General features: G+C 35.7%; 1 protein-coding gene across 1 annotated transcript in view; it reads left to right on the plus strand.

Moving 5' to 3' along the window:
- Positions 1–13,278, plus strand: part of LOC140044869 (scavenger receptor cysteine-rich domain-containing protein DMBT1-like) — a 36,033-nt gene that overhangs the window by 17,122 nt on the left and 5,633 nt on the right. The window contains exons 21-27 of the mRNA XM_072089560.1: positions 291–617; positions 3,594–3,920; positions 5,645–5,974; positions 7,360–7,677; positions 11,250–11,567; positions 11,790–12,113; positions 12,497–12,832. Of these exons, the coding sequence (XP_071945661.1) occupies positions 291–617; positions 3,594–3,920; positions 5,645–5,974; positions 7,360–7,677; positions 11,250–11,567; positions 11,790–12,113; positions 12,497–12,832 (2,280 nt within the window). The remainder of the gene's footprint in view (positions 1–290; positions 618–3,593; positions 3,921–5,644; positions 5,975–7,359; positions 7,678–11,249; positions 11,568–11,789; positions 12,114–12,496; positions 12,833–13,278) is intronic.

The raw sequence follows: 13,278 nt of genomic DNA on the forward strand, positions 1-13,278 counted from the left end.
TAGTCAGTGTTGCTTTTAAGTCACAATCAGAATAACACATACCGACAATAGAGACATCATAATCATAATAAGTGTCAAGTTGTGTGAAATATACATTTACTAAGATTGGCAGTGGTTTCATGATCTAAATTGATTTATAGTATATAGAGTTCAACTTAAAATTCTGAAGGAAAAAAAAAACAGATGTTATAGAGATATACTTTAATATTATTGTTAACATTTACAGTATGCTAAAACTATCCTATATTTTAATTAGTCTGTTGAATACAAAATTAAACTATTGTTTTCAGCGATGGCACCTGCTCCTGATGTTCTTGTACGACTGGTTGGCAGTGAAAGTGAAAGTGAAGGGCGTGTGGAGGTTTGGTCTGAAGGACGATGGGGAACAGTTTGTGACGACTACTGGGATTTCGAAGACGGACAGGTTGTGTGCCATCAACTAGGCTTTGTAGGAGGGGCACGTGAGGCACCGATGAGTGCTAGGTTCGGGGCAGGTAGTGGTGATATTATCCTAGATGATGTGGCATGTACTGGAAGCGAATCAAATATCTTTGATTGCACCAGCATTACACGCCACAACTGCGGACACCATGAAGATGCTAGTGTGATCTGTCATAGTGAGTAACCACTTTCAGACTAAAGGGTACTTCTTTCACACTTGCTCCGGTCCGGCTTTGGCTCCAGATCAGGTTCGCGTCAGATTGCGCGTACAGCATTATTGACTCACATAGCACATTTTAAAGATTGCCCATAGCCGCGTGTGGAGCGTCGCGAAAGTAGGTCGCTGATTATGTAATCTATATTAAGAAGTAATTAATATACTGTACTAAATGCAACACCTATATAATACTTTCATTTAACACGTTTATTATTATTATAATTATGTTGGTGCTGATGATGATGACGACATTGATAAGCAAAATCAACTACAGAAGGAAAACTTAATCCAATCATAATCCCCATCCTCAGAAACAAAACACTTTAATAACTACATCTCATAGTAGTTGATGAATCCAGTCGATGCGATGACATCATCACGCCAGAATCCAATATGGCGTCCAATTTTGCAGAAAACCGTATCCGGATATTCACCCCCTGGACATTTACCCCCCGGACAACTACCCCCCGGACAACCACCACCTGGACCACTACCCCCTTAGGACAACTACCCCTTTAGGACAACTACCCCCCGGACAAATACCCCCGGACAACTACCCCCTTAGGACAACAACCCCCTTAGGACAACTACCCCCTGGAAAACTACCCCCCCGGACAATTACCCCCTAGGAACAATTACCCCCCGGACAATTACCCCCGGACAATTACCCCCCGGACAATTACCACCCAGAAAACTATCCCTTTAGAACACCCTAACCACCCAGACCATTCAACAACCTGACTCTGCAACTATTAATTAATAACTACATTTTAATTCGTTACTTTGACGAATTACTATTCATTATTGTAAACAAAAGTAAAAGATTGAACATAAATATAGCCTGGTGGTATAAACTGAAGATTGTCACACATGATCATAGGATAGTCGAACGTATTATATAGTACTCCATGTATTTACTGTAAAGACTGGGTTCGCTAATAATAATAATAATTTTTGCGTCAGGACAATGCTTCGATAACCACTGGTCTTAAAAGAATTAATTTTTGTCTCAAATTTGTCATATATGTATTTTTGTACACTTGAAGAATAATATCACTTTTGATATTTGACCTCAATGTTCACTCACCGAATAAACGTCGATCTTTAAATAAATTCCCCTCAAATAAACGGTGACCATGTCACTCCTATGAAACATCATATGGAATAATCGGCGTCTATTTCCATTAGATTATACCCCCTCCCATTGAATAAACAACTTTCTTCCAATAAATGTCCACCTAAAAACCACCTAAACAATAAACAGCCCAGGCCGTTTTTTCAATAAATACGGTACTTTAAATCTAGCACATCTAGGGTCTAGCGTGCTGTTAAACAGAATAATCGGTTAAAAACGGGTGTTTCGAAACTAGAGACCCGAGACCAGAGACCAGAGACCCAATACGAAAAGGGAGACCTAAATATACGAAAAGGGAGACCCACGTACGAAAAGGGAGACCCCACTATACGAAAAGGGAGACCCCACTATACGAAAAGGGAGACCCTAATATACGAAAAGGGAGACCTAAATATACGAAAAGGGAGACCAAATATACGAAAAGGGAGACCAAAATATACGAAATGGGAAACCTAAATATACGAAAAGGGAGACCCACTATAAGAAAAGGGAGACCCCACTATTCGAAAAGAGAGACCACACTATACGAAAAGGGAGATCCTAATATACGAAAAGGGAGACCCAAATATAGGTCTCCCTTTTCGTATTGGGTCTCGTGTCAGGTCTCTGGTCTCGGGTCTCTAGTTTCGAAACACCCGTTAAAAACAGATGATTTCATTTTTACAGAAACCGGTCCTATATATTTGTCTACTTTTGGATTGGGAGGGGGGGGGGGTAGTTTACCGGGGGGTAGTTGACCGGGGGGTAGTTGACCGGGGGGTAGTTATCCTAAGGGGGTAGTTGTCCTAAGGGGGTGGTTGTCCGGGGGGGTAGTTGTCCGGGGGGTTGTTATCCTAAGGGGGTAGTTGTCCTAAGGGGGTAGTTGTCCGGGGGGTAGTTGTCCTAAGGGGGTAGTTGTCCGGGTGGTAAACATCCGGGGGGGGGGGGGGTAACTGTCTAGGGGGTAGGTGTCCTAGAACCGCAGAAAACAATTGTTTTGAAAAATGCATTTTTTGTCAATGTAAAATAATATCTTAAAACAAAACACGAATCCACACATGTGGCTCTATTTACAGTAATTGTCCCCCTCCCCCACTCTTCCCAAAATTAGGATGGCGGATCCAAATTTTGATTTAGGGGGTTTGGTTTGGGTTGGGCGGGGAATTATTTGCAAAGGCTTAAAAATTGTAAAATTAAGTGCTGAATTTAAGATACAGAGTGAGTGAGAAGAATCACTGATCAATGTGAAGTGTTTTCTTTTTAACCGAACTCTATAACGTAGAGTTTGCAAGGTTTTAATTTGTTCAGATTTCTTGCAGGTGTACAATTACAATGTTAAGCTTCTTTAATTGAATGGAGCAGCTAATGGTAAAAAGATAACCGCAGACCGCAGTGCAGTGGTCCTTAATTGGAGGGATCTTTAATTATGATTCCTATTGCATTTCGACATAGAAACAACAACAAAAAAAACATTTTTTTTCCTATGCCGCCAATTATAGAACGCCTAAAGCCCAGTGGCCCATCAAATGTCTAAAATTAGAGTTTAAAAAAGAAGTAAATTTCATATTTTCTTTTCGTTAAATCAAAATAAGAGGTTGTCTCTTAGCCTTAGATAGCTCTTATAGGCCTACTAAACGCCACGTGATCTGGCATGGTGTAAAGAGAGAAGTAAAGCTGTATAAACACGCAAATTTCTATACAAAAGGTGCTCAATGCGATTTCCTTGGACGCATGCAATTATAGAAAGCGTTGTCGTCCCCACACATCATTTAATCATTTTTCATTTGTAACTAAATGTACTATGTTATTAAATATTCACAGGCAATGAAGGAAGTGAGGGCAATGTTCGACTCATTGGAGGATCAAACGAATATGAAGGCCGTGTTGAAATTTTTACCCAGGGAAGATGGGGTACAGTATGCGACGATGCTTGGGATACTAATGATGCTAGTGTTGTTTGTCGTCAGCTAGGCTTTGGTAGGGCAAGTGAAGCCCCACCACAGGCCAGGTTTGGACAAGGAAGAGCTGATATTCTTCTGGATAATGTTGGTTGTAGTGGACCAGAAACCAGTCTTATTAGCTGTTCTAATATTGGAATAGGAGTTCACAACTGTGCTCATTCCGAAGACGCCAGTGTCATATGTACTGGTAATTATTATATAATAATATTAAAACGAAGATGTTTACAGTATATATACATATTCAATTACTCTTTTTCTATCTGCTCAAAAACGGGATGGGTGGATCTGCACCGAAGGTCTGGAATGGAGTTAAAATGTATTTATGAATTTAATTAATTAGGCGTTCAAACTTCCAATACAGTTTTAAATGAATTATTAAATTTAGAGTTGCTCTATTTCAATGCACAGAATATGTTAACCAAATTTGGCGCCGGGCTGCAAATAATTTCTTGCGAATAATTTCTTACGATCAATGGTCGATCTTATTTGAATTCTAAATTGATAATGTTTTGAGCTTAAACACTATACTATTCGGCACTTAACGCACTTGGTGCACCCGATACAGACAGGGCAACAACCGCGATTTTTGGCTTTAGATCCCGTGAGCTTACACAAAAAATGAACAAGATGTTTTGTTTTCATACAGTAGGCCTATTTAAAACAATCATTTTGCGAGGCGGGAGGATGACTCGAAGTATATTGTATACTACTGCGATTATAAATATCGGAAAACTTGTGAGGTCTGCGAGAATAGCAATCCGATAACAGCCGTCCGTTTTGTTTTTATTTTTGTAGGCCATAATTTGCCTACCAAAATACAGAAACCCATTTAATGAACCAACACATTTGTAAACATTTTTAAATGTTCATTAAAATTAATGATAAATGAAATATAAGGTCTCTAAAAGCGAGAAAATCTCTCTATTATTTTATTAACGCCGCAAAATATCGATTATAAAATTAGTTCGCTATAAAAGTTAGCTTTCTATCAATCATTTAAAGCTCTCAAAGCATCTCTTGTAAACGTACATTTTTGTCTATCGGGAGGTTCAACTTTGTCTTTCTCAGAGAAACCATATCACTTGTTTGTATTCCAAGGAACTACAGCTCGACTCTAATATATTGTCATTTTAAAGTGAAAGACGTCGACAAATCTGTACAAACATTGACTACATGCTTTCCCGATCGATCTAAAAATAACTGTCATAATGATTTTTTAGTAAACAAAGGAAGAGATACCAATTTATTATTTTTTTTCGAGAAAGATAAAAAAAACATTGCTAACGAGTGGTATAATAGTTCAGTCTACGACAGAAAACTACTTCACCCACCACAAATTGCAATAGTAATGAAAATAAGTGTATTTTACTCTGAATTGATTGAGGAATAACATGTGAATTTCGCAAATAAAGGTCATTTAGGTAAAATATTGTATGAATAGTAAATTGCTTCCGTGCAAGTTCAATAATAATGTCGTCATGTAATTTAAAATATAGTAATAATAATAATATTAATAATTGATATAAAAGTAATTTTTTATAACAAAATATTTGTTTTATTCACTTTTTAAACATAATCAATTTTTATATTTTAATTTTAAGATATTGAATCAACAATTTATCATTAATTTTCAAAATTATTTATTACGTTATTCCTCAATCAATTCTGAGTTATTTTCACCTATTTCCATTACTATATTGACTGCCTATTTTTTTTTTCATGAGGAAAAAAAAACATTATACGGTACAGAGAAAAAATTACAATGACTACCAAAACAACACATTGCTTTTAAACGTAGATTGGAATTTTGGAACGATCGTGAATAATTTATTGTCAATAGATTATTGCTTGTATATGTCATCGTGGAGGGATTAGTTTAAGATTAATAACACGTATCATAAAATCCTACAGGTCCTCATCCTAACAGTGAAATAAGACTTGTCGGTGGTACCGATGGAGCTGGTAGAGTAGAGATTAATGTGGACGGCGAATGGGGCACTATCTGCGATGATTATTGGACCTTGGAAGACGCTCAAGTAGTATGCCGACAACTTGGCTTGCCAGGTGGAGCCACATCGGCTCCTGGAAGCGCAGCGTTTGGCCAAGGGACTGGACCTATTCTATATGATGATGTCAGATGCACTGGAACAGAAGAGGATATTGCACACTGTCCTAACATAGGCATTCGTGTACACAATTGCGGTCATCACGAGGATGCTTCTGTAGTCTGTGGAGCCATGAGTAAGTATATTAACAGAAACAAGGAACTACAAAATAGAGCCGGTTCGAGCCGGTTCCTAATAAAAAAAACTGAAATTGAAATAAACAACCTAGACATAATTATGCAAATTGAGATTGCTATGCTTTCCAACCGGCGTGTTTTAAAGTTTGGCGCATCCACAATATATTACTACTGAATTAGTAGGAATACATGACTATTCCTGTAAAATATGCCTCAAAAGATTAATTTAAAACAAATTAATAATAAAGATTATAATAATGACAATTATATAATGAAATTATTAATACGATAAACACGTAATTTACAAACAATTAGGAGAAATAGGTGAAAGTATGACGACTAATGGAAAACTTCAACAATGGAAAAGGCACATATTAAATATTTTAAAAACTATAGAACCTACTATGAACTCGATGCATTCGCATAAATGTTATATATAATGAACACTTTAATATTCTTGGAGAATAATACATATGAAAATAATAATGATAATAATTCAGGTAAATATTTATTGGCCAAAAAAGACGAACAATGCCACAAATAGTTAGAAGGCTGAAACCGTAACATTTTACAATAAAAAAAAGTTAAAATTCATAAGAAAATATATATGCGTATAATTATTTTAAAATGTATAAAATGTAAAGGCAGTTGAATATAAAAACAACATTCAAATAAAACTAAATAAAGGACGCCAATATGAAATAAACCTGACCAAAAGGGAACATCAAAAAGCTTAGTTTTCCTAAGGTTTCTGAAACACTCACGCTTAGGGGGTAACAAGCTTCCAATATATAAAAAAATATATATATAAAAATATATCTGAAATTATAAGCATTATAAATATATTTGGATAAATTATTAATGGTTCTTGGATCCTGTGATATCATTAAACGGCAAAATTTAAATGTATTAGGATTTTTGAAAAATAGGCCCTCCTAAGTAGGTATAAATTATTTTCGGATCACAAAACGAGTGAGAATACATTCAACTTTCCCATTATTTTTCTGTTTTTTTTTCATTCATGTTCATTCATCTCATGTTTTCTATTTTAATTTTGATCACTCATTTTATTACTAGTAGCATGTAAGAATATATTTAGATGGGATGAGAAGAGATCTGTACTTTGTCCAGTTTTCATTCTTTATGTGGTCTCTGAAACCGCCATCACAATTTCAGCATGTACAGGGGCACATTATTTATTAAAACTGAATTACCATACAGAATAGTAAAAGTGGGTAGTTTTGGCGTAAATATATCTGCCTAAACCGAAACTGCTTAAGTTGAGTCTGTCCTGGCTTAATACTGTATTGTCTTGTATGATATGTCTGTCTTCTCTCGTTAATGTAAAACATTACAAAATGTAAACTTATATATTCACAAACAGGTTTCGAAGTTAGGCTTGTTGGTGGTTTCAGCAGTAGTGAAGGACGTGTTGAAGTATTACTTGGAGGCAACTGGGGCACAGTATGCGATGATAGTTGGGACCTGAACGACGCCCAAGTAGTATGTCGACAATTAGAGCTGCCAGCAGCCACATCAGCTCCACAAAGGGCTCACTTTGGCCAAGGGTCTGGACCAATTTTACTTGATGATGTTGCATGCACTGCAAGTGAGCAGAATATTGGAGCGTGTAGAAACAGTGGACTTAGAAGGCACAATTGTGGTCACCATGAGGATGCTAGCGTAGTATGTGGAACGACGAGTAAGTACAAAAAGACAGAGAGGAGCGGGAAGTGGCTAGTTTATATAAAACAAAACAAACAAAAAACAGACAAACCTCAGCGGGACTTGAACCAGGGATCTCAACTGTGAGAGGCTGGATACATAACCATTACACCAAACTCTCATCCACTACTTTGTAGTGTGAAGTTAGCGTATTTACACTTAGAACTAATAAAAAAAAATCACTCTATATCGGGCTACAGCGGCAAACACGCCTTTTTCTTTCCGCCGGTAAAACACAAGCGACAAACAATAGGATTTTTTGCAAGGTCAGAGGAGGTCCCCGACGAAGGTGCTTCCAGTAATGTAATAAATTCTAGCAATTAAAATCAATTAATACAAATTAATTATTATTATCAATTAATAATTAAAACAATTTAGAACAAAATTTGAAGCTACTTCTATAAAAATATTGAGCAAAACGTTAAATTGTATTATTTTGAAATAAATGCTAAATAAGTCAGTAAAAACACAATTTCCAAAATTCATTTTTATTTACCCACTATAAACTGTACAACCACACTCCAGAAAAGAAAATATGATCGAAATTTGCAGAAAGAAGCAATTAAACACTGTTTCTTTTTCAAAGTTCGGAACGTCCGTAATTATTACGGAAATTCGCCCAAATATTACGGACGTAGATAGATAAATATGGTACTACGGAAATACTTAAATGATGGGGAATCCCCGGCAAAATATAATGATTATGACGAAATCAACGACCCATATGACGGGGTTTACCACGAATACAGCGTGTAGTGGCCTTTTGCACAAAGCAATCCAAACTGTCAACAAACAACAAAAACACTGACCGCCGGTAAATTATGTACGGTAATGTTGACTGCTGGTTAAAATTACGCTGCAGTCTGTCAATTTACATAGGTCTTTTCTAACCCTAGACTTCTATAATGTTAATAATATATAATATGATGGATGGGATCTAAATTTTAATTTAGTGGCAGAAAAAAACATTTAGTATGAAATTAAGGGTTTCGCCCGGGCAACTGGGGCAATACCCCCTGCGTCCTCCCCTCATAAGATATCTAAAAGCAGTGCGATTTTTTGTTTCTATTGTGTGAAACAATAAACTTGAACGTGAAACTTGATTTTCAAGCACCTAAAGGATACCAACTTTAAGACTAATTTTTTACCAGACAACAAGTTATTTTTTGTGAAACATTTTAATTTAAATAATTGTATTTATGGATGGATGGATTTTATTTCACTTTTTACGTTCACCGTAAGACCTAAGATTCATGTTCCAAAAGTAGTCTATTCTCGATTGCTTGAAATTAATTTTTAATTTAATTGGTCAATAAAACACTGTTTGGTTCTAGCATAGTATCGGTACTGATACTTTACGTGTAACAATACACACGGTGCAATGTACAATCAGACCAGGTTTTTACTTAATCTCAGCCCAACAATTGTATTTATGTGGGGTTGTTGTACGCTAGGACCACGAAAGCTAAGACCCCTAAGAGTAAGACCTAAGATCACGAAAGCTAAGACCCCTAAGACCTAAGATCACGAAAGCTAAGACCCCTAAGACCTAAGATTACAAATATTTACCTTTTGTACCTGCCTTGTATTTTAACTCCAACATTTATTCTGAATATCACACCTTAGAATTAGCACTTTTATGAAAAAGAATCACATAATAAGTAACAAATACATTCTTAAATTGATGATTTTATAGACGTTTTTCTCGCACACATACTGTTTGCGAACTTCGCATTACTAGAGGCCTACCCCATGTTCAATATTTTCGTTTCTATGGAACGTCAAAAGAGCAAAATTTATATAGAGTGCTGAAAACTCCATATATTTTAACGCAATTTTTAGTGAAAATCACGTTACTTGTTCATTTAATCATAATTTTAACATAATAAATTAGTAGGCCTAGGTTCAATTTATTAATGCTTGTTACCCTAAATATCATTAGATATTGTACCCACAACAGAATAAATTTTTAAAGCCGATTTAGAGGGCTATTCCCGTTTCCTTTACAATACAGTTTTTTGTTTCGTTTTCTTTCTGTTTTTATACTTGTACTATTATTGTTGCTCTTTTGGCGCTCCATAGAAACAAAATTATTGAGCATGGGGAGGAATTTCAGTATACAAAGAAACACGTCTGTAAAACCATCATTTTAAAGAATTTATTTATTTGTTTTTATGTGTTTCTTCTTCCTTAAGTACTTATAAGTCCTAATTTTAAGGTGTGGTATTCAGGATAAAGTTGCTTAACAAATTTGGAGTCAAAATACAAGGCAGGTGCAAAAGAAAAACATCTCTGAACCAACACAATGGAGTAAATATATACCAACAAACAACCCGTCAAGTTTGTTTGTTGTAGAGAAAAAATATACATTTACTCAACGGGCGAAAATAATGCGAGTTTAATTTATGTTTTTTTTGGAAAGTATTTAATTATACTTGTGGTAATAAATGAAACCTACTATGTTTAAAATTATGTATGAATAAACAAGTATTGTTTTTACGCTGTAGTAGGCCTATATCTCAGAATTTGTAATCATACAGGTCTTCGGTCTTAGCTTTCGTGATCTTATATCTTAGGGGGTCTTAGCTTTCGTGGTCTTATGTTTTGTGACACCCCCTACTTGAGTCGTGGATTCAACGCACTCCCGTTGCTACATCACGTTATCATCAATGTTATCTTTATTCAAAAGAGTGTTGATATAAAAATAACATAGTATAGAAATATATTTTGTTGGATAATCCAAGTATACTGTGATCCCTACGGCTACAAAACTCCAGTATATTATCTGTCATCTAATCTCAATCCTCATTGCCAGTACATTCATATTTAAGAAACGGTGGTTCTAATTAATATGCATGTACTAGGGGACTATTTGGAAAAGGAAACATTCCTTGATGATGAAGAAACAGTAATTGATTAAAGATGTGGATTATTGGAAAGTGAATAAAGAGTACCCAGGGACAGGAAGAAACCACTAGGGATGTTAATAACTGGAGTAGGGATAAATAGTGCAAAAGGGTTGTTGATCTGATGGTCAGAGTGTCACACTAGTACGAAATCCTGCATCCGCCCAAGATTTCACCAATAAAGAGTACCAATACCTCCATAAAAAAAAAGAATAAATAACATTGCATGCTTCCTGAAACAAAAGTGCAATTTCCGGGAATCTAGATGCCATCTTTTAGACATTTAGATCCGTCACAAAAATTACTTCAACTTTAAAAAAAACCGCAGGCCCGACATTCAGGACAAAAATTGTGTGTAAAAATTGGAACGGAGAGAGGAGAGTTGGTGGAAAGTGTGATATTCGAATGAAACGCATATCGCAGAAAATGTGAAGAACTCCATTCATTTTCAACTGAATTGTCAATAACAGAAAAAAAACATATACAGGTGATAAAGTGTAGTTTATAAAACTAATCGAAGCCACTATATACTGTATATGCTTTTTAGGTTTAATTTAATAATATTGTATCTGCCTTCTGTTGTAAATTTATTCTATGTGGACAATAAATAGGCCTAAACGTGAATTTATATTTTGAATAACAGGTTCAGAAATTAGGCTTGTTGGTGGTTCAGACAACAATGAAGGACGTGTTGAAATAAGATATGAAAATGAATGGGGCACAATATGCGATGATCTGTGGGACTTGGACGACGCTCAAGTAGTATGTCGACAATTAGGCCTACCAGAAGCATCACAAGCGCCAGGAAGTGCTAGGTTTGGCCAGGGGACTGGAACTATTGTATTCGATGATGTTCAATGCGCTGGAACTGAGGGCGATATTTTACATTGTACAAACAGGGGAACTGCAATTCACAATTGTCATCATCAAGAGGATGCTGGCGTAATTTGTCGAGAAACGAGTAAGTATGAAGACATGATTTGTAAATTTAATTTTATTATATTAATTAATTTCGTCTTTTTAAAATCAGTGTTTTTGTTCATTTGTTTCATATTTAGCTTTAAAGTCATGTAGTATCGAAAGTCATTTGATTTCAATCAATTTGTCTTTTTTCGTTAGTGATTTGTCATACTCTTACTTCTACTGGGATTATTGTTTTATTTTGTCAATTTATTTATAACAGCTTCAGAACTTAGACTTGTTGGCGGTTCAAGCAACAATGAGGGACGTGTGGAAGTAAATATTGGTAATGGATGGGGCACAATATGCGATGATGGTTGGGACCTGCAAGACGCCCAAGTAGTATGTCGACAATTAGGCCTACCAGCAGCCACATCAGCTCCAATAAGAGCTAACTTTGGCCAAGGGTCTGGATCAATTTTACTTGATGATGTTGTATGCACTGGAACCGAGGAGGATATTATAGAATGTGGACACAGGGGAATTGGAAGTCACAATTGCGGTCATTACGAGGATGCTAGCGTAGTCTGTGGACAACCGACTCTAAGTATGAAGACATGATTTGTAGATGTACTACCATAAATAAGAACGGGGAAAACAACATACAATAGAATATTAATATAGAATATTAAAGATATATTGTCTCCTGATGTTTTTTTACAAAGTTAACCGTTGACTAAACCTAACCGTAAATTTCGTCTTTTTAAAATCAGTGTTTCCATACAACATTACTTTAAATCTAAAAATGAAACAAATGAATAAAAACTGTTTATTCCTTTGTTTCATTTTTAGATTTAAAGTCATGTAGATAAAAAGTCATTTAATTTTAATCAATTTGTCTTCTTTCGTTTCTCTATAGTCTTTCATGATTTTTTTATACTCTTACTTTTACTGGGATTTTTGTTTATTTTGTCAATTTATTTATAACAGCTTCAGAACTTAGACTTGTTGGCGGTTCAAGTAGCAATGAAGGACGTGTGGAAGTAAATATTGGTAATGGATGGGGCACAATATGCGATGATGGTTGGGGCCTGCAAGACGCCCAAGTAGTATGTCGACAATTAGGCCTACCAGCAGCCACATCAGCTCCAATAAGAGCTAACTTTGGCCAAGGGTCTGGATCAATTTTACTTGATGATGTTGTATGCACTGGAACCGAGGAGGATATTATACAATGTGGACACGGGGGAATTGGAAACCACAATTGCGGTCATCACGAGGATGCTAGCGTAGTATGTGGAACCACAAGCACTGGTTGTGGTGGAGGTAATACAATATTTTTATAATTTATTTATTTATTTTTCTATGCTATAGCTTAATTTCATATCAGGCTTTTATGTACTGTATAGTGTATTTTCGTGTTATCGTTTTTGTAATTGTGTTGATGTTATAGTATCTGTAATTCAGCTCTTGGCTGCAATAGCGATATTATATATTCATACTTTTTCCATCTTTTTAATATTTATATTTTTTCGTGGATTTCAATAAAAGATTAAAGTGATTAAATAAAAAAAAAACAGGGAAATATGGCAACTTTGCTGAAAACTTATTTCTACTTGTTTACTTGTAAACATAATCAAAGAGACGTCTCAATACAGTGGCCTAGACGAAGGAGACAGATAGTTGACAGAACGTCAACGCCTGTTTTCTACTATACTACTGTGCTGTAGACGAATTCATTCGCGTGGATAAAAAGCATTGGTTTGTGCGCA

The sequence above is a fragment of the Antedon mediterranea genome, chromosome 3 (assembly GCF_964355755.1).
Source record: "Antedon mediterranea chromosome 3, ecAntMedi1.1, whole genome shotgun sequence".
NCBI classification, from domain to species: Eukaryota; Metazoa; Echinodermata; class Crinoidea; order Comatulida; family Antedonidae; genus Antedon; species Antedon mediterranea.